Here is a 27,224-nt window from a genome sequence, read left to right as displayed (position 1 = left end):
ATTTCCATCTGGTGGGGTTCCCAGCTTTTTCCTACCTGGAGGCTGATGAAAAAAAAAATGAAGGGAAAAAAAAAAAAAGTCAGATTCATGTAGCAAAATGTAATCCAGGGAAACCTTGCATCATGAGATCAATCAAGTCAATGACACCACAGTGTTGTTTTTCCTGATGTGATTTTGCAGAGAGGGGGGATTGGGCACAGGGGATGGCTACCTTTTCAGTTTTGGACCATATCTTCCAGCCTGTGTTTTGGTCTCTTTCTATCAGAATTTCACTCTTTGGGCTCTTCCCCTTTTTGCTTTTTTCTTAGGGTTACTTCTGTCTTTCTTGTTCTCTGAATCGAACCAGACTGTTCAGTATACTGCTTCATTCTGCTCTTCTTTCTATGTTCCCATACAATTTTGGAGCACCAGAAGTTCTCCCAAACCCAACCCCCATAGGCTGGCCTTGTAACCTTTCTGTTATCCTCTCCTCCCTTCCCAAACCTCTGCACTGTCTCATTTCCATTTCCTCCACCGTACTTCGTTCTGCATCATGTCCCCTCTGCTGTCCTTTCCTGGAGGACACGGAGCACATGGAGCTTAGCACATGGAGCAGTCCAGAAGAAGAGAAGAGCACAAAATGATCCCTCTGTTTCATGGCACCTGCTGCTGGGGAAGGAAATTACTCAGGAACCTGAGTAAGAAACTCAGAGAAAGCTGCTGAGCAGCCGCTGAGTTTGTCCATTGCTGTCCTGTCCTCCCCAGTGTCCTCCTACACCTGGTCAGAGAGTTTCCAGCTCAGTGGTAGGAGGACTAAGACCTACTCTAGGGTGAACTCATTGCATAGGAGAAAGAGCCGCGTTCCTTCCCTCTAAGGTCTCCCCAGCCACTCAAGTGAAATACAACCAGTGTATGCAGTTCTATGGGGTTATGCAGCTGAAAGAAGGGTCCGTTATTGTTTGGATTTCCTTTTCAGTTAGGTCTGCTGCATTCCCTTCCCTTTTGCATTTCCTTAGCAAGTCTAAGCTGGTGCTGGTTACATCGGTAGGGTAAGTGTTCAGACAAGCCAAGCCCTGCCAAGTCTGCTACTTTTCAGTCCCCTTCAACAGCCACACACAGATTTTGTTATCCATCTTTTTTTCTCCCTGTGGGGCTGTGTGCAGGTTTGGTCCTAAGAAAAGATTTCTGAGTCTGTTTTAATTAGCACTCCATTAGTACCTGTAAAATAGCCTCTGGCACACAAAATTGCATTTGGGAGATATCCATTTATTCTGAATTTAGATATGTGACTTTACTAGAAACTATTCAGACAGAAATGTAGCTTAAGAAAAAAAGCTATGAGAAAAATTATCTTTTCCACTGTTGCCCTGTACTTCTTCCCATAGGATAAAAGGGTGAAAATGTCCTCCAGCATGCTTAGAACTGTGTCCTATAAAGATAAATATATATCTATAACTCGGTTTAACACCTGAGAGAGTATCGTGTTGAACCCCCTAAGTAACTGGGGGTGCTTATCAGCATTGTGGCTGGGTATCAGGGTCTCTGCAGCATGCTTACACTGTGCCTGGTCTTCACACAGGGTGCCAGTGGGAGCTGGGCAGCCCAGGAACAGCGGAGCTGGGGGAGCTCCAGCAACAAAAGGAGCCCCAGGAGCCATCCACCCCATCGGGGCCGGTCACACCAATGCCGCCGCAGCTGTCAGACCGGTTGTTCCTATCACTGCTCCTCAGACCCATCCCCAGCTCCAGGGGGCCTCTCCACAGCTGAGTAACTGCTTGAGGTATTCAGCTCAGCAGCCAGCCAGCCAGACCCGCAACGCCATGCAGATGGGTACGTGCACGCCCGCCGGTGCCTCTCGCCCTGCGTTGGCAGGATTGATGTCATACCCCTCCAGCACAAACCTCTCGAATCTGCCCGTCCCCACAGCTTGCCTTCTCATTTTAGTCACAGCTCAGTCAATGTGGACTAGAGTATGTTTTATTTGCTTGTAATATGTATGGGTTTCTATTGATCTCTGGGAACCATGTTGTGTTTATCAGATTGTTCTGTTGCTACAGCTGAAATAGATTATAGTGTTTACAAATATTTATACAATTTATCTGAGTGAAAGCAAGCGCCCTGCATACTGAGGAGATTAACGGTTCTGAGTCCGGTTGGCTTCCTGACAGAAAAATACTGCCCTTATCGCAGGGCAAGTAATACATGACTTAAAATTAAGAAGCATTTCATTGGGCTTCAGGGATGAAAGGTATTTATTAGGCAGAACGGGACCCGGTGTTAGTGATAAAGCAAAAGATCTGAAAAATACTGCCACCTTTTTGAAATGAGAATAAGAGCTTCTCACACCAGGGGGCCTCTGTTCTTTCTAGGTTCCCTTTCTGATGTACAGCATGACTTTCTAGAGTACAATTTATTCCCTTTCCTTGATGTTAAACAGCTCTGATGTTGAATAAAGTAAAAAGTAAATCCTGTGGTGGAACTTTATAGCAAAGTTTAAAACATTTTGTTTCTGATATTTTATCGGGACATGAGCCATTGTGTTTACAAAGGCAGATCAGTAAGGACTGTGACTGCTGAAAACTGAGGTCTTAGATACAAAACAGAGCAGGCACAAATGAGAAATACACTGCAATGTAAGTCATGTATTCACACTTTTTGAAGCCAGAAGACACCATAATGGCCATCTAATCTCACCTCCTACAGAGTCCAGACCAAAGGGAAGAAAATGTAATCAAATACATGTGAATCTGTATCTCAGACAGTGCAGACTCCTCAATAAACAGTGGCAGGACTTTACACCGCATCTGTGTCACACTGGGGAATAATCAATTTATTCTTTTTTTGTCTAGTTCAGAAAATGCTGCTTTCCCCTCTAGTCACACCCTTCCAAAAGCCCTTGTGCTCCCACACTGCAAAGGCAGAAATGTCCCCTCTTGGGCAAGGCTCTCAGGAAGCATTTGGTGCCTCCCGCGCCCATGCCAACAGGCAGATGGACTCCCCTGAGACCAAGGTGACAGATCATTTTGCCCCACACACCCGGCATGCCCTACACCTTTCTTCCTCAGCACTGCTGTGCTATACCTCCAGCAGCTTCCCTGATTTAAGGTTGCTCCTCCAGGTCACTCTGACATCTTAAAGTGCCAAGGGGTTGGCAGGCAGGGTGATCCAGGGAACACAGAGCTGCTCCAAAATCTTCTAAGTGGGGAGTTCTCCAGCATTTCCAGAAGGTTCATGAGATTGTTGTTTTAATTAAATAAACCTTTGCCTGGGTAAATAAAGAACATTTTTCATGAGTATCAGTAATTATTCTCCATAATGGATGTCCTCACCAGCATCCTGGGTACCAGAGCCCCTCAAAAGGTCTCTTTAGTCCTGCAGGGCAGGGCAATGCACACTGACTTTTGGACAAGCTTTCCAAGAGAGACAGGCTGGCACAGTATTCAAATCACGTTTCTGTTGGCTTGCAATATACATGAGTAACAAATCAATTTTGCACAAGGCCACTAATGTAGGAATACACCCAAAATGAAATACGAGTGGTGTAGAACAAAAATAGCCTTCAGTGAGCATTGCTAATTAATAGCATGTTTGATGCAGCACAGTCCAGATCCAGAGATCCCAGAGCAAAGGCATACATTGTAACAGTAAGCAGATGAAATTACAGAATAAAATGTGAGAGCTCTGCTCAGAGTTGATTTTTCTCAGGCCATTTATTTTAGTTTCTCATGTTTTCTCTTTCCTTTGTGTCTGGAAACACCGAGTCCCATATGAAAGAAGCAATGTACCTAATATGATTATCAAATCAATCTTCTGTGTCCAGGTACATACAGTGAATTCCATTATTATGATTTTCCTCTAAGTTTAGGGAAGTCATTGCTCCCTACAACCGCTAGTTCAAAACCTTGACCCTGCAAGCTTAACCATCCCATAAAATTTGATCTCTGGCAGCAGTGGTTGCTCATCACACCAGTTCCAAACAGGAAAATCAGAAGGAGAGAATCACTTCAAGACAACCAGTGGTGCCCTGTCTGGCTCTCTGGAAAGGAATTGTGTTTTCCAATACATGTTTTTGTTAATCCCGAGAGGGATGGTAACTGGTAGTAAGAATAGTCTTGAAGGTGTCTGTAATAAGTCGTAGGCCCTTCCTTATGCTACACAGTAAAATTACATCAAGTTCAAGACTGGTTCATGATAATTTGGTTTATTTGCTATGAGCAGCATTAATAAAGAAATGTTACAGAGTCAAAGAATTACTGTGAGGGAGAATCACGTAAACTTTGGAGGTGCTAATCTGATGTTCAGTGGCCCATCATGTTCACTGTTGCTTTGGATAATAGGGTATAAGGCTGAGGGGTGAAATTCCCTCCTGGCAGGAATGCTCAGCTGGTGTAGTGAGTAAGATTAATGTTTCTTATTAAAGCACTCCTTATTGTTTCAATCCCTGGTAATGGGTGCCGCTGTTAACCACAGAAACGGAAAATAGTGGTTTGAGTTGTTCTAGCATTGTTTTTTAGCTTTAGATTGAGTGAATTCCAGCTGGTCCTGCATAAAAATGTATCCTTCGGATGAATTTGTAGAGAAAAAAAAAAAAAAAAAACAAACCACAAATAAGAGTGGGTCAGAAATTTTCCAGAAAAATGCTATTTGGTCAAAGAAAAGCTGATTTGTTGGAATCAAAGCTTTTTGTCAGGAATGGATGTAGTTCAATCAGACTTCAGCAATGAAGCTGTCCTGACTCAGGTTGCAAAGGCTACAGACAGCTGCCCAGAGCTGTTCTCTGCAGAGGAGAACAGCACAGTGACCAGATCCTGTGTTTTCACAGCCCAGGTGAATGCCCTGGCCAGAATAGAGGCCATTGTGGGGGGGGATGAGTAGGTTGTGCTCAGAAAAGTATTCAAAGGTTCAAATTTTCCACTGAGGCAGAACTAAACCACATTATGAAACCTTGAAATCATTTGTGAAATGGGCATTTTCCAGCCAGTCCTACTATTTAATCGTTTAAGTGAGGGAATGTCTGAGCATGGACTTGGCTTCTGGTCTGTACATACTTGAAGTGGAGCTGTATGTAGGTCACACCTAGGCAATCAACCAACCTGGAAGTCAAAGGTAACAATGTATGGAAACGGACCTGGAGCTTTGTCATACTTTTTGCAGCATGAGGCACGCAACAGGCTCCCGAATCCCTGGAAAGCTGACCTCGGCAGTGTGTCACGGTCACTGTTAAACGGATGAGTGCTCGTTCCTGGTTCCTGGTGCTTGTAGGCAGGGTTTGTTCAGCAGGGGCAGTAAGACTAAAAGGCACTGCATAGTCCCTTAGGGACTTTGCTGGAAGAGGTGAAGCTGAGCTCAGAAATCCTCTAGTGGATTTCTGCTTAATTTATCTTGTGCAGCACAATGATGTGCTGTTGATCATTTTGCTAGGGCTGAAACAAGAGACCTTCCGTTGTAATTGCCATCTGCGAGGTCAGGGGCTGACCCTTTAGGTCCCATGTTGCAATTCTCCAAAACCTAGCAAGTTAGGAGCAGGTCCTGGAGGTTTGGAAAACAGCTCATCTGGAATGAGATAAGGTATTTTAAAAACACAGTAGGTTTGCTCTTTTTTTTCTAGGCAAAGCATTGGCAGGGATGGTGAGGCCGTTCCCCAGTCACATTGCTAGGGATGACGAGCCTTTTTGGTGACTGCAGACAGGCCTTTCGAAGCCAGGAGGGGGCATTTCTAGGATATAGCTGGAAACACTTGCAGGCTGAGATTTAGCCTGGGCTAAGGCTGAGCGCTTGGCTCTCTGTCGGGCCCTGGCACCTCGTGGCCAGGATGGCCACTGAAGTGCCGGGTCTGGCAGTGATGGAGGGCTTAACCCTGCTCTGTCCTTCCTCTGCAGCTCACCCCCCAGTGCCGGCCCCGGAGCGGCCCACCGCCACGGTCTCGCCCCTGCGGACACCCAGCTCGCCTTCCCGCCTGCCAGCGGCAGCCATCCGGCCTCACCCTGCCATCTCCCCGCAGCACGGCCACCAACCGCCCACCCCGGGGGCCCGGCCCCTCATCCCCCTCACCTCCGCCGCCGCCGCCATCACCCCACCCAACGTCAGTGCGGCCCACCTCAACGGTGAGGCGGGCGGCGGGCCCCTGGGCGGCCCTTCCACCCCTGGCCCCACCAGCAAGGCTGAGGAGAGGAAGAATGAGAAGGTAAGGGCCGCCACACCCCCACCGTGCCCCACGCTGCCGCTGCCTCTCCCTCCCGTGGGGCTGTCCAGGAGAGATCCTGCAGCTGCCCGGGGTGGGGGGGGGGGGGGCGGGAAGCTGGTTTTCATCACCTGCCAGCTTAGCCACCCTTGTCTCATGTCATTTTCCCATTTCATCCTTTCCCTACCACCATCCCCAACACTGCTCTTGTGTTACCTGCTTGCAGGTGGGAAACAAGGTTGAGCCACTAATGGGCTGAATTTTTGTATCTCTTCCAACGATCAGTGCCTGGATCTGCAAATTTGCAGTGGTGCAGAAAGATGTTATAGCTGGCTCATGGGCATGGAAACGGGATGGCCAAGTCAGAAGCCATCTGCCTCGCTACGTGGAAGGAGATGATAGTGACACAGGGCAGGTGCCACAGGCACAGTAAAACACTGGCTACTGGGCAACAGCAGCTGTTCTATTGCTCCAGAAACATCTCCGTTTCTAGCAGAAACTTTTATTCCAGTGGCATAGCCAAATGGGGAGACAGGAATTAAATACAGCTTGTTGGGATGTAGGTGCAATGCACTGTAGGTTCAAACTCTTAGGAGCCAGCAGTGGGACCGATAGCTGGGTGCCCATCCCTTGTGCACCTTGCTAAGGAAAGACAGTGTGGAGAGCTGCATTAAGCGCCCAGCCATTTAGGTTCTTGGCAAATGTTTTGCTTTCACTAAATGTTTACATTGTGTTAGCAGTTCTCATTTATCAATGCTGAGGGTTATCTTAGCACTGCCTAGCAGAGCCCATTGATACAAACTGCCTGCTGGAAGCAAGATCCTGTTTTGTATCTAAGTAGGAGGAAGAGATGTAGGGACATGCTTTTCCTTTGGACCTGCAGAAAATTCTGTCCACGTGTCCACTAAGCTTTTTCGTGATGACAGGCACATATGGGGTAAACATTTACTTTGTACATGGTAATGCTGAGGCTGCAGGTCTCATGTGTGGTCAGGGTCACAGATAACCGCTAGTTTCACAAGATGAAGAATACAAGTTTTAAAATCCTTTCCTTAATCCTGTCTTGAATTTTCTCTGAGTCCCTTTTGGTAAAAGAAGAGGGGTGCAGAACTTCTGCCCTGGATGTGAAATTTAGGTACTTGTTTACAAAGAATGACTTCCAAGTGTGCATCAAGGACTGCATGCTGTGTGAGCAGAACAATACCTACTACTTCTGCAAGCACAAGTAAGTCTATGGGTTTTGGCAGAAAGTGGTAGATCTGCACATTACCTTAGAGCTTTACGTACTGCTTCCTAAAACATATCATGCTATTCTATAGTCCATTTTATTTCATGTGGGACCACACACTGAAATTTCCTAGGCAAAATTGTATTGAGCCCCTTCCTAAGATACTGGTTAACTATTCTCAAGCTGTTACAGCTTTAAGTTACTGAATTTGAATACAGGGAAGTTATGGGGGTTTTGAGCTACATGGATGAAGGGGAGAAGCAAGTAATATACTACATCATTGCAATGAGCATTGCCAAAAACCAATTCGGTAACTGTGAAGTATCAGAGAGAAGTAACAACAAAAAAAATTCATCTCTGACTGGATTGGATGGTGCATAACTTCTCTGTGTTGAACAGTATATTCCTGAATCTCCTCCATGTCATATTTCACCTTCATTTTAGAATGATCTGAGTTTCTGATGCTTCCTTTCCTTTTAAGTAGTGACAGATATTTGGGCAGTTAAGTTGTATTCCTATTCCTTGCGTAAACCCAAATATTTCTTTGAAGCCATTGAGAGTTTGAATAATGCCAGAGTAAAAGCCATATAACTATTCCAAAAGGAATCTGTGAGTCAGAATCTGGAGCCATATCTGAAACCACACTTGATATTTCTGAAGTGGAGGCTTGTTGGTCAGGTTTTCTGGTAAATAGTGAACAGACATAACCCTCAGAAGGAATATTTGTGAAGAAAGGCAATATATGTTACCAGTATACCTGATACGAAAAACCAGACAAATCCAAGGAGCAAAAAAGAGAAGCAGGGACAACTAGCAAATTGCCAGATAAGCAAAGATCGGAAGCAATTTATCTGAGTTCAGTTTCATGATATTAATCAGTCAGGTGCTTTGAGATGAAAGGAATAGAGGGGATGTTAGTAAGAGGAGCGGTAATAAGGTCTTCAGCTCTGCTGAGCACAGGACGGAAGAAATGCACAGATAATTATCTCCTGAGAAACTGAGATTAGCAAGTTGTATCTGAGGTAAATTGCAATGTACCATAAAATCAGCATTGTTATTGGAATCAACAATTTTTGGTGTCCCATCAAATTATTAATTTTAATCCCATTTTAGCCTTTTCAGTTTCTTTCGTAGGATTCCCTTGAAGATGAGGGCTGAATGATCAGAGGGAGAATGGCTGTTTTGGGAAACATTCTTTTGTTATTAACCACGTTTTTCTTTCACACACTGGTTGTGAATGTAAGTTCACCACGGTACAGAGGGCATATGGTATGTAGGAGGCAGTTTGCTTTTGGTGATGGACATGTTGAGGATCCATTGGTTTTCATGTTTCTTTTGAGGGCTGTGGAGATCAATTTCAATTTTTGCATTTATCACCAATATAGTCAGATGTATTTGTCCTTGGGAAATTTTCTTCAGATAAGTTTAGCAAAGTTGGCTGGCTGCTTGAAGGCTGGGCTTGGAGATAGTTGGAAAAAGTATTTTAAGATATGATCTTCTACCAATTTATGTTTTGTAATTTCCCACCTAGATTCCATTCAAGGATACCAAATGTGACACCAAGGGGCAGTATCTGTAGCGAGTCTGTATATGCAATTTGGGTTTCTTGTTCCAAGACAGAACCAAGTCTTTACCTTGGGAACAGCCTTGCTGAGTGTACTGGTGAGGTTGTCACTGTTAAAGCTTTCCTCTGTGCAAATATTTATATGCCAATATCATGAGTTCGTGTTGGTATGCAGCAGTCAGATACAGGCACATCCCAAAATTTCTCCAAAATCAAGGGACTTCAATTCCAATTTTTACTCTTTGTTTCCTTGTGGTTTAAAGGCAAGTGGCAGAAATATTCCTAAGGATTACGGTTTTCAGCAGGAATGGGTTTCTTGCTCATTTTCTATTAATATAGTAAATGAATCCTTAGGTCTATTTTTTGATATCTCTAGTTCCCTACTTCAGCTTATTTGTTCAAAGTCTTGATACAGACTTCAAAATCTGCCAGTGAACCTTGGCACCTACATTAATATAGGCACCTTAACAATAGTGTCTTACTGTCATACTCCTGCTGACTTAATCAGGAATTAAAATATGGCCTCCACACCGGTCTTCGCTTGTCGATATGCACCAACCCCCAGAGGATCTTATCTGCAACTGGGCCCGTGCTCTGCTTCTCAGCTGTTGAGCTAGCCTCCTGTCCGCTTAGGGAACAGTTTCAGAGCTACCCTCCTTTGCCAGTTGCTGGTGGTAGCTGATGAAAGACTGAGCAATAGATAGTGCTTTAAGTCCACTGTGCAACAGTGCTTGAAAAATGCTCAGGCAGCCGAGCAGGCTTAGAAGTAGAGCTCTTGAAAATCAAAGCTGTTTCAGTGCTATACGGACAGAGTACAAAGCAGCAGGAAAGGCGGTTCGCACAGAGGTAGAGCAGACACTACAGGAATAACAACTTGGAAACTAAATATTGGGAAGAGACCAGAAGTCAAAGAGGTAACGGTGGTCAGGGCAGCACAGGAGAGAGAAGAGCATTAGCATCTGTTGGGACATATAGCAGAGGACACCAGAGAAGGGGTGCCAGTGGGGAGGGTGGAGGTGAAGGGTGCTGGGTAGAGCCCATGGGGAGGGGTCCTGAAACAGGAAGGTTGGAATATGGGGGCTGAAATTAGGAGATGGTTGAAAAAAAGCAAGGTGTAAAGGCAATTCTTTCTTCTTTTTCTGAAATAATTCCAGCTTGAGGCTAATTTTTCTTCTTTTCCAAGAAGGAGGTTTCCTTCCCCAGACAGAAAATAATTCTCCCTGAAAGTTGTCCTGTTCGAGGTTAGGAACAGGAGTGTCCCAAAGACATCACAGGGACAGGAGGGAGATAAAACAGAGAGCAAATGGGGAACATTCTGTTTCCTTTAAGGGTGGAGGTTGGTATCAGGAGTCCTTTGAGCTCTCACCTCATCATTTGCTAATAATATCTGCATGTGTAACCATCTGAGACTCAAGAGAATTCAATCCCAGTTCCTGAATCTTCTGAACATTTGAAAGAAAAGGATGGAGATCCCAGCTGTGGAATGGAAGTAAAACCCCGTGTTTTAGGGACTTTTTTAAATGGGGACCCTGCTTTTTCAGTCATGATGAGCACTGTCCAAGTTCAACTGGTATATTACAGCTGAGAGCTTGTAATTATGGCATGACTACTGCTTTAACCTCGGTCAATTTTTGCTATAATAGTTTCTGCTGTACATAATCTGGGCTGATACTTAATACCTCTGATAAAACCACTTGTTTGAATGAATTAATGCATTTCTCATTAAATGTGCTTCTCATTACATTAATCAAATCAAGCGAATCATGCTGGGTGGTTTGACCACTGTAATTAAACCTTCCTTAAAATCCACTCATTTGGATTTTGATGAGGATTTTGATTAAACTCTTCCAAAATGTCTGGCCCAATGTCTGCTAAAGAGAAAAATAAGAGCTTGCACTAGCAAGCAAGCCATTAATTCATCACTGAGTTACACCAATTCCTTACTGTTTTATCTAGCCAGATTATAGAAATATTTGAAAAATGGCAATGTAAAATTGAATGCTTCTTACAAGTGTGCTGAGAGAAAAAATCTGTTCTCAACAAATTTCAGCTTTAAATTTAGTAACTGTATCCCTGGAATATATAGAGGATCTGGATAAGCAAGTCACAACAAATGGGAAAACAAACGGGGCTGCTGTTTACTGATGTTAAGGTAACAAGAGACACATCTTCAGAAAATTACTTTGTACATGCACCAACAGTTTTGCATGTGAAGATTGAATCAGTAAACATCTGTCCTCACCAGTGTCACTCACTTTCTCAAATATTGGTCCTCCTGCTCAAAATATCCTCATTCCTCAAAGATAAAGTATGTTTGCATGATCCTGGTATAAGGACTGCATGACAAAATAGAAGAAGCCAAGGCCTGGCTTCTGGCCCTGCAAGTGTCCCTGCATGACATTTCTAAACTTTCTTCTTTGCCCAAAACAGGGTGACTGCATCCATGCTGCTCCTTGAGAAGAGTCTTGGTACGTGGTGTGGCCAAAAGCATGCCCATATGTTGTCCTGGAAGAATGCTAGTTGATATAAGCCAAACCCACAATGGTTAACGGATGCAGACCAGGGTTTGATACTAAATCCTGGCCTTGTTTTATATGCCAGTAAAGACATGACCAGAAAGACCTCCCTCTCCACTACTCCCCCTTTCTGTCAGTGCCTGCTTCTGCCTTGCCCTGATTTGCAGCCCAGTGCCCAGTCCCATCAGGCAGCATCCCTCAGTGCTGACCTGGCACCTGCATGCATAGTTGCCCACCCTGGCTTGATGTAGGGTTGGAGACTAGATCAAAGGCCCTTTGTAAAGTCTGAGATGTTCTTTGTCTAGTTCACGTTACAACTGCCTGTTCAAGCTGTCAGCTGGTAGAACTGAAGCTACCCAAAGGACCTGATCCTACAAGGTGCACCTTCAGCTTTCACTTACTGTTAGTCTCTGCATTGCAACCTCTTTTCATATTAACATGTCCCTGAGCGAAAAGGTTTTGTTATCACTTCATATCCACTTAAGAAATTTAATTCCTTACCCAGAAAATGGAAGATCAGTCTCAAAAGTGATCTCAACTCAAAAGTGTTGAGTGCTTGCAAGGACTTTGTAGATGTAAAATGACATCACAAAAATAGTGGTCACCCTGGGACAGGTAAAGGAAGCTAAGCACAGAGTTGATGAAAGTAGATTTTTCAGACACAAAGTCAGTGTGAGTGACCCTGAATTTCTGGAAGAGGAATTCAGTCTTCATAGCAGATATGAAATGATTTAGTGTTTTTCACTTTGTAACTGGTTCACCTAAGAAAACCCCCTAAGTTGTACAGGTATGAAATGGAATGATAACAACTAAGTGGCTAAATTAAAGCAATGCAAAACAATGCCCAAATTGCACAAGAGCAGAAAAGCCTGGTTTGAGTTCTTAGAGTAAATGTATCAAAATATAGAAAGCATTAAGAGGAAGCAACATTGGAATAGTAGCGTAAATGTTTGCCTCAAAAAAGTAAAGGGTAAGTTCTGTGACACTAATTTGCTTGGGTACTCTGTAAAACATCTAAGTTGGTCCTGAAACCACCAACACCAGCATTTCACTGACCATTTTCAGTCAGATTTGACTTTCCAGTTTAACGTGTGTTCCAGTTTGTTTTCAGTAAGGATGCTTTAATCTGGAATATTTTATTTCAGTTCTCTCAAGACTTGTGCACAGAATATGTACTGTTAATCCATTTCCTCTCAACAAAGGCGAGGGGGCTGTCTTCATCACAAATGAGCCACTGCTTCCCATGCTCCAGAAAGCAAATCTTGGCTCTGTGACCAGCAAGTGATTCACCAGAAACTTGGCCAGGGAGTAGAAACCTCTTTTTCTGGTCATGTAAATGCAGGCCACAAAATTCTGTTTTAGGACGGGGAACTCGTGCTTAAAATCTCACCAGCACCTTCTCCCTCATCATTAGAGTTCAGTTTGAAAGGACAAAAACCTGGCAACTCGCTGATGAGTATTTTAAGGCTGGCAAATAACCCAGCCAAAAGCATGAGCCCAGCTGTCAAAACATAGAAAACTTCAGCTTTACAATAAAACAGATTTTTGTTATTTCTGACTGGCTAGGATTCTTTTGCTTAGATCAAGGGCAATAAGCCATTGATCAAAATTTCTTTTTCTTCTTCACATTTTTGATGTTAGGAAATGCTTTCAAACTCCCCACAGATATTTCAAGCATTGACTGCTGCCAAGCACTCTCCGAAAGCTATTCCTCTTCTCTCTTCTCTCCCCCTGCCTCTGCTTATCTGCCTCATAGTGCTGTCACAGGATTTCTCAAGTGTCCACAGTGGATTTCTCTAATGCTGTTTTGAGTGGTTCTGCGCTGCATTCTGTGGCCGTAAGGGGAAGCAGATCCAGGGAAAGAGAAGATGGAGAGTGCTTTAGCTTCAAGAGGAAATTCAGTTTATCTACTAACTTGAGATGAAGCTGTTTGGATGCCAAAGCGCAGCGTTCTTCTGGCACCTGAAGAGGAGCTGATTTTATAACACAGAGGACCCATGGGCTTTTACTAAATCCTTAGTGCTGCCTGGGGAGGAAAGTAGGACTGACAAAAGAAAGAGCACGCAAGGGAGAGCTGGAAGCAGAAGGCTGGAGGCGTGTGTGTGTGTGCGAGTGCATGTGCGTGTCTGTGTGTGAGCATCCCGGCACTGGCGTTCCCATGGCATTCCCCTGCCTGCAGAAGGAATCACACAGGACCAGATGGCTGAATGGGGCCAGGCTGTGGGAGGGGATGGCAAGCTTCTCCTTGGATTAGTCGTGTGACATGTAAGCACTCTCATGATACCGATAGGAGACATTGACACAGTCTGGCTGTTGAGGGATCATAGGGGCCAGGCCCCAGCCCAGACCATATAACTCTGCAGCTGAGCATCCCATCACAGCTTCTGCCCTCTCCATGCCCTATTTCTGAAGAACATGGTTTGATCCCTCATTCCCTTGTGTCAAGCTCCCAATTCCCATGCACAGGTGAAAAAAAAAAATGGAATATGAATGCTGTGCCTGTCCCTGTCCTCCATTTTCTGCCTTGGAGCAGTAATACACAGAGCTGGCATGGTGCTGCCACTGCCCCACCACTCCCAGGAAGGAAAACACGCAGGATGAAACCGTTCCAGCAGAAGAACACAGTAAGAAGCTGGATGCCTTGAAAACAACGAAACAACTTGTAACGTGTCAGACTTGGTGGCATCTTGGGCTCATATGTGTCCAGGACACACACTTTCCTCAGTGGTTTTCTAACTATGAATTCAGCATCCAGTAAGTCTTAAACCACCAAGAGACAACAGAGATTATTCACTGAGACACAAGTATCTCAAGTGCCAATGCAGTTGTTTTATGGAGGCAAAGTTTGAACTTTCCTGTGAAAATTGGCTATAGTCAACTTTTCAGTGCCCATGTTCCTCTTTTTGGTCACACAGGTACTGGTATTTTTCCTGGTTTTCTCTATGGTTATGCGTAATAAGTGAGTTAAAATATCTAGTGTCAATGTAGAAATACTTCGTTAAGCTCTGTTAGAAGAATTCTAATGAAATTGCAGTTTCTGACAAACATCAGTACCGTAGAAACAGCTCATTATAACAGACAACAGATACCTGTGTCACGTTTCTGGTTTTGTCATATAGCTCGAGGGCACACCCAAGTTATAGCAAAGGGATATTTATGTTATTTTGTACATTTTTGTTTATTTTTCATTTTGCAGTAGCAGCAGAAACATTCACAAGCCCTCAGCTTTTCTTTTGCCAAATGGTAAAGCCCACTTTAAAGTCAGTCTGGTTTGTTGTTTTTTTGATTGAATGTCTCAAGCATCCAGTAATTCCCTTCAGACCAAGTCAAGATATGGAGCCAATGCTGGTCTCTGAAGGACTGGGGAAAAAATGCTGTTATTATGGCCTCTGGAGAAGAGATCAGTCTCAGAAATTCAGAAAGTACACCATGCAAAAGTTACTTTTCAGACACTACATCTGCAGGCTGCCTGCAATCAATTAATATAGGGTGTCAACCAGTGAATCGTTTAAAAAACGGTTCATTATGAAGGCAGGACACAACCTGTTGCTTTGCTTTTTTTGCATATATTTTGCTTGGTTAATATTCACTGGTACATTTCTGTAACTTAAGACTACAGAAGCTAAAATATTAACCTTCACTCACAGCTCACTGTATTCAGCACACTAGCAGCAGACTGGCATTGGACTTCATCACCAGATGCCCCAGGGAGAGAAGAAGTAATTTAATGTGAGTTCATGGCCAACTTATTTTGCAGTAAGGTAGGTTTCCTGCGCTGTAGATTTTAGTCACAATTCACAATCAATTCAGAACTGGTATATTTTCAAATGGAAGTAGCTGGCTTTTATGATGACTTGAGAGATCTCTATTCCCTCCTGTACAACATCATGTTATTCTTCATATCTTAAGTTTTGAGACAGAAAAGGGGGAAGGTCAGGCAGGTAGATCCTGTCCACAAATGGTGCCTTCTGTGTCAAAGGAGACACGTAAGCTAGGCTTTGAGCAGGACAGTAAGAACAGATTTTCCAACTTTTTAAATTTTTCTGGGCAGTTTTTATATCTAAGCCAGATACTCCTGGTTGGCAGGTTTAGGTGCAACCTGGCCAAGAGATAGAGCTGGCCAGCAGGATAAGGGGCACAGAGAAGGTAGGAAGGATGGTGGCCCCACAGGCCTGGGATGGGTTTCCAGTCACCAGCTGTGAGAAAATCAGATGTATGCCAACTAACCACCAGAGATATCTGTCTAACTTTTCTGAAAATCGTTCGATTAGGATCATTCTGCAACTTCCCTGAGCAATCTGTTCCTGTCCTTTCATATTCCTGGAGCCAGAAAATTCCCTGTTACCCGTCCTGAATCTTTTATGGTTACAAATTAATCTTGCTTCTTCACGTCCTGCTCCAGATGAACAGCTGATCAACTTTCTCCTGACAGCCCCACCTATCAGAGAACTAATAATGTGTTCAGTCCTCAAGAATTGTCTTCTTTCAACTTCACTGAGCCCAGTTCCTAGCCTTTCTTCACAGGTAATGCACAGGCCTCTGATTGCACTTTCAGCTGTCCTCTGGGCAGGTTTCAGCTTGCTGGGTTCATGAAGAACCGTGCCCCAGTGTGGAGTTTTGCTGAGACCTTGTTAGTGCCAGTTAGGATGGAATAAGCACTTTCCGTGGCTTACATATTAAATGTTTGGTAATACTTTTCCAGATGAAGTTCACCTTTTTTTGCAGCAGCATCTTGACTTAATGTCCAGTTGGTGATCCAGTGTAACTCCCATGTCCCTTTCTGCAGAGCTGCTGGCTGGCCAGTCACTTCTCATTTTGCATCTGTGCACTTGATTTCTCTTTCCTAACAGTAGGATGTCATGCTTGTCTTTGCAGATTTCACCATGGTGGTTCAGGATTTCTCCATTTTAGGAAAATTGTTCCAAATTCTTACCCTGCTTATTCTTCTGTTGTGGGTTAACCCTGGCAGGCAGCTTAGCCTCACACAGCCACTCGCTCACTCCCTGCCACAGTGGGAAGGGAGAGGGAATTGGAAAGGTAAAAGTGAGAAAACTCATGGATTCAGATAAAGACAGTTTCATAGGTAAAGCAAAAGCTGCACATGCAAGCAAGGTGAAATAAGGAATTCATTCACCACTTCCCATCAGCAGGCAGGTGTTCAGCCATCTCCAGGAAAGCCGGGCTCCGTCACGCATAATGGTGACTTTTGAAGACAACCAGCATTCTGAATGTCCCCCCTCTCTCCTTCTTCCCCCACCTTTTATGGCTGAGCACAACATCATATGGTATGGGATATCCCTCTGGTCAGTTGGGGTCAGCTGCCCCAGCTGTGTCCCTTCCCAATTTCTCATATGCCCCCAGCCTACTCTGTCCCAACTGAAACCAGTATACCTTCCAACTGCTTGCAGATCTAATCAGCTCACTGCCCACTGCTGGTTTTAGGAGTGCACTCTCTAGCTCACCTACTAAGTAACTAATGAAAAGATTGACTAGCAGCGGGACTGAGACAAGCCCTGTTGGTACCTACTTGAAATGTCCTCTTGGCTTTACAGAAAATCATAAACTGGAAAACATTGCAAAGCAACTGGTAACATCTGGTTATCTGCAGTTTGAGTTCTTGCATGTATGCTGCTGACTTAAAAAGAGGGAAAGTGCAAGACTAGAACAGATCCCTCGAACACACACATTGCTGTCCTAGCAGGAAGAAGCTGAAAGAACAAACTTGTGCAAGATATTCATCATATTGCCTGCTCTGCTGTGAGAAGGTTGTCAGATAGAGCAAAGTAATCATAGTACAGGAGCTTGAATAGCAGTCGTGATTGCTTAACTAATGGACTACTAATTCTGTTATCTTTATAGGCAGAGACGTTCCAATCAGCCATGATCAAATTGAAGATGAGACAATTCTAAGTCACTGTTTACCCACACTGTTTTTGCTAAAATGAAAATAAGAAAGGCTGTCAGTCTGTACAGACCACCAGTCAATCAACAACTGCGGTCAAAGGGAAATCTTGCGCTGTTATCTGACTTGTGTAAAGGGCTTTTCATCTTCATCTATGGTAGGTGGGCTCAGAGATGGACTATTATGACAAAGCTGTCATTTCTGCTCCAGTGCAGTAGTGATTTTATCTTTATAGTTTCCATCTTTCAGATGTGAGGTGTATGTGACCAACATCTCACAGAGGCATTTTGAGTTTGTGTGTTAAAATTGACCATTTCTTGCTGTTAGTTGGCAGAATCCACCTTTCATTTCAGGTCACACTGACCTCTTCTGCATCAGTCAACTAGCTAGCATAATAAAGAGGAATACGCTCTATCTGTGTTGTCATTGCTAATTATTTCTGCAGTAGTCGCATGTGAAAACACCAAGCAGATTTCACTGCCTCATTGCATAGCCCACTCCAGACAAGCAACAAATTTGTGTCCAGAGACCTCTTAAGTTACAGATGCGACTGGCTATGTGTGTAACCTATGTGAGATGCTGCTCACTGGTTGCACCACTGAAATTATCCTACTAACAGCTTTGGCATAAAGCATGTCCTCAGACATCTTGGGTTACCCAAATCAGGTTAAGCCCGACATTTGAGCTAACGTGTTCTCTCACAGTTGGGGTAGGATGAGGAAATGGAGAACACTGGCTTAGATGGCACACTTGACAGGTGGTAATTAGTTAAATCAGTGAAACTCAGTTGCATTTAATTATATGATCATACCTACAGGTCATGTGTCAGGGAAAAAGAAGTGGGTGAAACAAACAAAGTAAGGGAAGATAGAATGGAGAGGTAGGATTGCAATGTAAAACCAGGATTAATACAAAAGGAAAAAAAGCCACAGTGTGTTCCCCTTGGTTAGCTTTATTTCTCACTGATGATTCTTCTTGCTTAGCTCTTTAATTTAAGAAAGAGGAATTTTATACTCCTAAATACCTGACTTAAGTTTAAGGGAATTGGGAGGGGGTTTTTTAGCAAATGGTTTTTGATGGTTCCATTTTTATTTTTTAAATAACAAAAAGATGAAACTAGGAAAACAGGTGAAATTCAGTTTTTGATGAAGAGAGGATGCTCTTGTTACAAATGCTGCCAGGCCTTGAGCAGCTTCTACCAAGCCTTTTGCTATTGCAAAGCTTACTAGTAATTACAAGCCAAGTGTTGTGACATTTAGAAAGCCACAGTGCCTTGGTCACTTCATCAAAGAAATTGTCATTTACATGCCTGGACATTCCTCTTACACTGACAGCCGCTTACTTTGCAATCTTTTAAAATGATCCTGGGATTCTTTCTTCATTTTTTTAAAGAGTATACGTGAACAATTAAACCCTGTAAGAGAAAAGGACTTCAGCCACCTCAGTGTGTCCCAGGACTAATTCACAGGGCATCACTTGGAAATGTAGTAGGACTGAAATGCCTGTAGCACAGCTGACGGGGGAAGGTTGCAGAAACCTCAGCTGCTTTGTCTGCAAAGCTTATGCACCGTGATAACTGATCACACCTCAGTGCACCGGACAATGGCTCTGTCCCTGTGCAGGGCTGCTGGGTACAGCGAGGCCTGTGAAGCCCATGGAAACAGAGCAGCTGGGATTCCTTCACTCCCATGGGTGCTGAGAGGCTGAGATTCCCCTTACTCCCAGAAAAGAAGCCACTGGCTTGAGTGCATTGGTATTTCTCTTCTCGATGCTAATAAAGTATCACTTGCCTTGTTTGAAATATGCTTTCATGAGGGCAGGAGGGAGCAGGGGCAAGACCTAATACACTAGGAATAATTTTTTGGATATTCAGATTTGATGCTGTGGGAGTTGGCAAAACTGGAGGGCAGCCTTCAGAGAGAGCGAAATATTCATGCTCGTGGCTTTGATGGTGTCAAGGTCCTACATCTACAATGTCAGACTATCTGAGAACTGTCAGGGCACCTCTCAGTCCCACTCCTCACCCAGTCCAGGCTCCCCCAGCAGCAGTGTGAAGCCCAGCTGATTTTCAGAAATACGTTTCCTGAGCAAGAGGAGCTTCTGCTTTTTGTCACCTCCAGGCCACAGTCCGTGCAGGTGTGATATGCTCTGTCAGTCTCAGCTGACTCCTCAGTCTCTAGCTGAATGCATCTTATATGAACTGATGAATTGTTTGTAGGAATTGCTTCACTGTAATGTGTTCCAGTGCCTGGTACACACAAATGCTGACAATTTTTCATTGCCCACAGACAGCCCTTTTTCTCTTCCATGGGAAATTGATTTTGAAGAGAAGAATATACCTCTTGTGATGCCCGAATTTTCCACAAGCAATCTTCCCTCTGAGTACAGGCCAGCCCAATACTATTTAGTTTGTTGGAAGTGCTGAAATTACAGCCTGAGGTGGCACAGCTGGTGGAACAGTATCAACCAAGCAGGAATAGATACATCAGCAACAATGGGCAAGATGACCTCCACTAATCCAAACCTTTTACCCACATGTTTCTGCTTTCCATAAAAATACAAGTCTCACTTGCCTCTCATTTAATAAGATTACAAAGCAAGACCAAGCAATTTTAACTGTTTGCTTCTGAAATTAAATCCATCCCTTGTGAATGGGGAGAGCCAGAGGTAACTACGTGTAAGATTAGAGTATGCCAAAGCACATCCTGACTTCTGTCATTGATTCTTTTTCATTCAGGTGTTCAATGAGTGTGCTTGCTCTGGCTTTCTGCAAAATATGAGTGCTGCTCCCAGTGCTCCCCAGGACCAATAAATCTTTTTCACTTCCTTACGAGAGACAAGCAGCAGCAAGCTAACCAGTCATTTTAAATCATCCTGTTTAAAAACACTAAGTAGTTTGTCTAACAGTTAATGTATTTGTATATCTTTTTCTCATTTCAGAATCCTGTGTCGTCAGTGAAGCTGTGATAGATTCTCCTCTAGTTTGAATAAATTAACCTAAAGTTTCAGAAGGGTGCTCATAGTCTGTCCAGCTGTTTTGCTTAAGATCTCTGGAAAGTACAGTTAGTCTACCACAGTTGCCTAAATCATCTAGTCATACTTGATTTGTATTAAAGCAAAGGTTTAACATTTGCTGGGCTTCAGTTTAGGGTAGGTCTTCAAGACATGGTGTAACATTATGTAGGAGACCCCTATGGTAGCTCCAAGGAAGCCGTTGGTATGTACAAAGGCAGTGCAGTGCCAGGTTAGGAAGCAAGCTGAGCTCTGGGAAGCAATAGGGCTTTGTCAGCCCCATCACCAGTACTTTTGTTTCTCCTTGGTGCAGTGAGTGCTGCAGCCCTTGATCTATGATGTTTTGCACAGCAGAGATGGAGCTGAGGAATCCAAACAGCAGTTGCAGGGCTGTGAAAGTTCTCTGGGGTTGCAGTTCCCAACCTTCTGTGTCTCTTCCTTGGCTGACATTGCATCCTGCCGGGCGCCTTTTGCCCTCTCTCAGACCCCTGCAGCTGAGGAAGTCTCTGAACAACTGATTTCCCAAAGCTGGGAGGGCACAGGGGAGGGCTCATTCCTGGCTTTGTCCTGTTTCCTATGCCCTTGCCCAAATAGCTGATTTTTTTAATCATAGCAATAATTCTCACTGTTCTTATGATCTCTTTTGTAGTGAGGTGAAGTCACCCTGTGTATGCTGTAAGTGCTGTTTCATTTACCTGTTGGGGCTCCCTGAAGAAGAGGTTGGATCCATACCATTCTTTTAATGGCCCTTGCTAGGTCTGTTCTCCATTAATTTGTCTGATCCCCTTTGAACCTGTTCCTACTTTTGGCTTCCACAATACTGTGTGCATTAAGTCTCTATTTAATTATGTGTTGTGTGAAAAAGTGCTTCCTATTTTTTAGTTTTGACCTTCTGCCTGATAATCTCATGAGGTTCCCTTTAATTCCTGTATTGTGGGAAATAACCCATCAGTTCCCAAGTTACCTTCTCGGAGCAGACAGGGATTTTGTAGACCACTATCATATTTCCTGTCAGTTGTTTGCTTTCCAGGCAGGCATCTCCAATGTATGGTTGTTGTTTCACACCTCTCTTGGTCCTCACTGCCCTTCTCTGTGCTATTCGTAGTTCCGCAATACCCTATTCCAGATGCAGTGGCCAGAATAGGACACAACATTCAGGAAGTTAGGCATGGCAGGGCTTCCCACAGTGCTGTTTTCTACAAATGTTTTTTAACTCTTTCTCTAGAGCTTTCCTAACAATTCTCAGTCTTCTCTTGCCTTTTTGACATTGCTGAGCATCAGGTTTTAGGAGTGACTCCCTTTCTGTGTCAGGCAGAACAGAGTCAATGGGAACACTTGGGCCTTGTATTCCCAGAGTGCACACTGCATTTGTTTATTGGCCGGGTTCAGAATGGGCATTAACTTTTGCTGAGCATGAAGGTTTATTAGCTTTAAGGCTCATGCTTTGCACTGGAATTCGTAATTCCCATTCAACGTGGGGGTAGAATTAATTGTCTAGAAAATGGGATTCACAAAATATGACAAGCAGAACAGGTGTCTGAGTGTCATCGTTTAACCCGGCAGACAGCGAAACACCACACAGCTGTTTGCTCACTCCCTCTGCTCAGTGGGATGGGGGGGAGAACTGGAAAAAAAAGTAAAATTCATGGCTTGAGATAGAGACAGTTTAATAGGACAGAAAAGGAAGATATAATAATAATTATAGTAATTATAATAGTATTTTATCTTTATTAAAACTTATATTGATATTTGAATAATAATTAGGATTTATTGTTATTAATATTATTATAGGATTTGAATATACCAAACCAGTGATGCACGATGCAATTGCTCACCACCTACCAACTGATGCCAAGCCAGCTCCTGAGCAGTGGCCTCGAGCCAGCTTTCTCCCTAGTTTTTATATATTGAACATGATGTCATATGGTATGGAATATCCCTTTGGCCAGTTTGGGTCAGCTGTCCTGGCTGTGTCCCCTCACAACTTCTTCTTCCCCCAGCCTTCTCATTGGCAGAGCAGCATGAGGGGCTGAAGAGTCCTTAATCACGACTGAACAACAACCAAAACATCAGTGTGTTATCAACATTATTCTCATCCTAAATCCAAAACACACTATACCAGCTACTGGGAAGAAAATTAACTCTTCCCAGCCAAAACTAGGACACTAAGCCAGCAGGAGATACTGGTAAGGAAAAAGTGGCTTGGATCTTGTTTTTTCACTCTGAGGAAGTTACCTGCTTCCACATAGGATTCCACAGCATGTGCCCAGCTCTGCAGGGTACCAAGGTTCCCTTCTAGAAATAAAGGATGTGGATTTTTTATACAACTGAGCAGGAATTATTGTTCTTGCTTGGGCATACCACACTAGAAGCACTTGCATGAAACTCCTTGATTGAGTTTTCTCCTGAAATGAGATGGGAGCCCACATTCCCCAGGGAAAGTGCATACTTTGTGCCTCTCTGTATAGGCTGTGCTGGAGGCAGGAGAGCGGATCAGAGAAGGGGAGATCTCAGTGCTTTGTGTGAAGTTCCCTTACTTGCTGTAGGATAATCAAACATCCAGTGGATTGCTGAGTGAAGAAGGGAGCTGAATGTCAAATGTGTACGAGGATATCATGCCTACTCCCTTCTTTTGTGTCCCCAGAGAGGTTGTTCACACTTCAAAGGAAGAGATGGACTAAAATCAGAACCAAAACACATCCAGCTGAGCTTAGTTCTAGAAACAGTGGGTGCTTGGAAGTAAGTGGAAGTGTTGCCACAGTCTTCATGAGAACCGTAGTTTTATCACTTTCTTTGGCGGTGTCCTTGCATTTCACTTTATCAGCACACGATTTCAAGTTACTTCATCACAGCAGTAGTTTTCAGTTCACTGGTGTTTTGTTTCAGCTGTTGCCACTAAAAAAATATCACTGAGAACTGTTACTGGGGCATGGAGTAAGTTGCGTATCCTAACAAATTTCCATCCTTTGCATAACCATCACCTATTCCTTACATACCAGACCTGGAAAAGCAATGAAATACAGAACTATCCATCCACCAGCTTCCCCCTCCATTGAACACAGAAAAAAGACAGTATGAGCATAGCAGATCACCTGTCCCTCATTCACTGTTAATTGTGTTAGCGTTCCTTTTACCTTCTGCCTGTTACAAACTCAGCAGCCTCCAGGAAGCTCAATAATAGCTGAGACTCTTTGCTTCCTCTACATGTTTTGGTTGGGGTTTGTTTTTTGCCTTTAAGCTAGCCTTTAACTTTGTTCCAGTGCTTGAAAGATCTAATATTCCATCTGAATTGAATATGAAAATATGTTTTTAGATTACCTCTTTATGTCTTTTAGTAGTCTCTAGGGCCTTGCATCTGCCCCAGTTCAACAAAACCACATGATGAAGTGCCTATGTGCTTTGCTGTACTGGGACCTGAACACAAATTTCTTCTCAGTTTTGTTTTCAAAACATTTGAAATTCCGAATCAGGTCTAACTGCAAGACATTTTATTTTCTCTTGGCTTTAATACTAGTTATCTTCAAATTAGTGATCAGCAGTCTAATATGTTTGTGCATGTATGTATGCATGTTACTATCACTGAGATCTAAAAGCTAATGACATTATGATCCCAAAATCCTTTTTGTTCCTCGGCATGGAGCTTGTATACTGAGATTATAATGATCGACTTCTGGCCAGAAGCAGTTGTCTCCATTAAAAACTAAATCTTTGGCAAATATTTCTATACAATACATGATACAAAACTAGTCTTACCCTAAAATCAGAAGGAATTGTGTAGTAATTACTGTTGTCTTGTTTCATGAGAAATAGTGGCAAACTGCAAGTAATAAACACATATCCAAAGACATTCCAGACTTGAAGCTTGCTTTTGAGATTATGCTGGTTTGTTTTTATAATCTACTTTGTAAATAATTATCAAAATCTCGGGTCAAATAATTTTACAGATTTAAATACCTGAATAGCTTTTATCCTAAAAGATGTAATCCAAAATACCACCTATTCTTTCAGTGTAAGCATCATTCACTAGTAGTTGGAATCAGAATAAAAATGCACTGTTCTCCAGACACTAACTCAAATTTACTGAAACAGGTACTGACCATGTTAAACAAGCAATAAAAGTGGTGGTTTGGGGTACTGACTGGTAGATGAGTTCCTAATTTGTTCTGTAGGGCTCAGGGCAGCATTTAAACAGTTTTGTTTCTTTTTTCTTCCTTTTTAAATGAAACCTTTTTTCTCCCTCCGGCTCTCTTATCTATTGATGTAACTGGTGTTGCATGAGAAATTATCTCATTTCAATGGCTGGAGACAGTTTTTCTATCAGCTGCAGTAAGGTTTCCTCATTTATTTAATGAGGAAATAATAATAGGTAGGAAATTAAGTATTAGGAGTTGCAGATGAAGAAAACTAAAACAGAATTTTCTGTTTATTATAGTGGGTTAAAAAAAAAAAAGAAGAAGAAGAAGATCTGTATTAATATAGCCAGTACGTATAATTGGTATTCGGATTATGGCATGATTATTGCTTTGCAGACAGGGGACTCCGTTACCACTCAGCCATCAAGGAAGTAGCTGCTTTCTGTGCTCATCTCATCTCTGAAGCTGAAAGAAGAGCTAGTTATTATCTTCAAGTGGGGTTATTAATGAGGGGAAAAATCATCCCCAATTACTGTGAAGCAAAATATTTCAACATTTACATATCTGAGACTTTAATTTTTATCTAGTCCTTCATGAGTTCTTAAGCTCAGACTGTATTCACTTTTCCAAATGTTCCCACAGTGAGATCTTGAGGGGAACTCACACCTGTCCAAGTGCTGGCTTCCCCAGGTGCATGCTTCAGAGTCACAGCAATGCTGCTGATCTCATCCTTGTGCTTCCAGAGACTTATTTCCACAGAGATTCCTTCGTGCTACACCATAGGAACAGAGTCTCAAGCATAGGCTTCACTAGAGAAGTAAGAAATTCTGACCTGCCTATACCGTCTATGTTCACAGTCCTTTTTTGCTTAACTAGAAGCAGCCTGAGATGTATTTGAAAGAGCTAATTTCGCTCTTTTGCCTTTTTTTTTTAAACAAAGTATTGTTCCTTGTGAAATTAATGGTTTGAAATTTTTTACTCTGAATGTCCTAGAATAAAACCTGAGCAACAAAGGTGACGATTTAAATTCAGTTAAACATGTGGGCAGTAACCAGGAGATGGGAGAAGTGCTGTCCATACTGTGAATCCATCCATCAACACAGATGTGAAGGTCTGACCTTGGCAGGTTCAGGAGGTAGGGATGTCAAACACAGTTTGCAGTCAGTTGGAAATGTAGCTACTAGACAAAGAAAACTCAATAATTACCCAGCTGTTTCTGTAGATTACAGATTTCCTAGAAAACAATAAAACAGACATCTGTGAATGGAAAAAGTAATGCTTTTTTTTTTCATTCAAAAACTTAATTCCTGAAAGTCATCAGATATGTCCTCTGTAAACTTCTTATCTCTTTTGAAAACCCACAGAGCCTGTAACCAATCAGTGTAGATTTCTCTACAGCATTTATGCCCATTAACGCTTCATTGATTTACAGTGAAACTGCTGAAGAAAGGACTGTCTCAGACAGCCATATAAATATTAATTTCTGGTGAAGGATGGCTGCTATTACACTAAATATTAAATGAATTCATAATACTTGGACATTTGCAATAAATCACAACTGGGACTGCATACTAACATCCCATTCTGAATCTTTTCCTATTTTTAATATTAAAGCCTTGGAAAAGGACGGGTTACTCCCAATGAAATGCACAGCTTTGTAACACTGAAGTCATTAACAAAGTCCCATGGCACGAGGAGGAGTTTTAACTTTGTCCCATTTTACAGATGGAGGGAGGAGGCATGAAGGGGTTTAGGCTGAATTGCTGATCAACCAAAGTTCAAACCCAATCTGTTTTTCATGAGAGACATCACAGTAAATTATCAGCTCCTGACAGTCCTTGTTGTGCTTGAAGTGCTTTGAGCAGCATCGGCAGAGGGTCTGGCAATGGGATACCAGAAGGCTGAGAGCATTTGCCAGACTCAAAGGGAGAAAGACCTGGATGTAATGTCTAATCTCCAGGTGCCTGAAGTGGCTAGTATCAGTTCACCTCTAAATATCTTGCCCAGGGCCATCATGGGAAGCACGGGACTCCTCAGGTTTTGACTAGAAGGACTAGGCTAAGCAATTGAAGTAAGTCATCCTCTTTGTTTAAAGAACACTGATCTTAGTTTCAAAAGTTTAGTGAAATGGACAGTGGACTAAGGGCTAAAAATCAATTCTTTATTTTTCCTTTTGTTAAAGTAGAACAAAGGGTACATCAGTAAGTTCATTATAGCTCTCTGTTATCTGAGGGATATAGCTTGAGCGTAGAAATTTATGCCAGGGCTAACCATGTAGAGTGGAAGCCATTCTTGTAAACAAAATTTAATGACTGTCAGACTCATCTGCTTTCTAATGTGCAGATGGGTGTGAATATATGCATCCCCTTCTTTCCAAAGGTTTTTGCTTCTATGGTTTAAGTGCTCTAAGTCACACAAGGTTTTTCTAATGAAAATTTGCCAAGGTATTTAAATTAGAAGCAAAAATTAGAAAAGCTGCTACCACATAGGAATATTAATTGTTCATTATACAGGGCTTTAGTTCACATAGTTACTTTGGATGTGCAAAGCTGCCAATTAAAGAGGCTCAAAGTGCTCACTGCTGCACAATAGTGGTTTCTCCAGAGCCCCACAATGGCTATTGTATTCTGTCACTGACCTTTAGACACCTTCAAATGCATATTGACACAGTATGCTGGGATCATTGCAGCTATTGGTTCAGTGTGCTAC

The 27,224-nt window shown here is 42.9% G+C and overlaps 1 protein-coding gene across 1 annotated transcript in view; it reads left to right on the top strand.

The window, feature by feature from the left end:
* Positions 1–27,224, top strand: part of SH3RF3 (SH3 domain containing ring finger 3) — a 299,077-nt gene that overhangs the window by 233,987 nt on the left and 37,866 nt on the right. The window contains exons 8-9 of the mRNA XM_080377400.1: positions 1,559–1,809; positions 5,859–6,163. Coding sequence (XP_080233526.1) covers positions 1,559–1,809; positions 5,859–6,163 — 556 coding nt within the window. The remainder of the gene's footprint in view (positions 1–1,558; positions 1,810–5,858; positions 6,164–27,224) is intronic.

This window comes from Falco punctatus (assembly GCF_963210335.1).
Source record: "Falco punctatus genome assembly, chromosome: 2".
NCBI classification, from domain to species: domain Eukaryota; kingdom Metazoa; phylum Chordata; class Aves; order Falconiformes; family Falconidae; genus Falco; species Falco punctatus.
The sequence above is the reverse complement of the archived record's forward strand: the minus strand, read 5'-3'. Positions and strand labels throughout refer to the sequence as shown.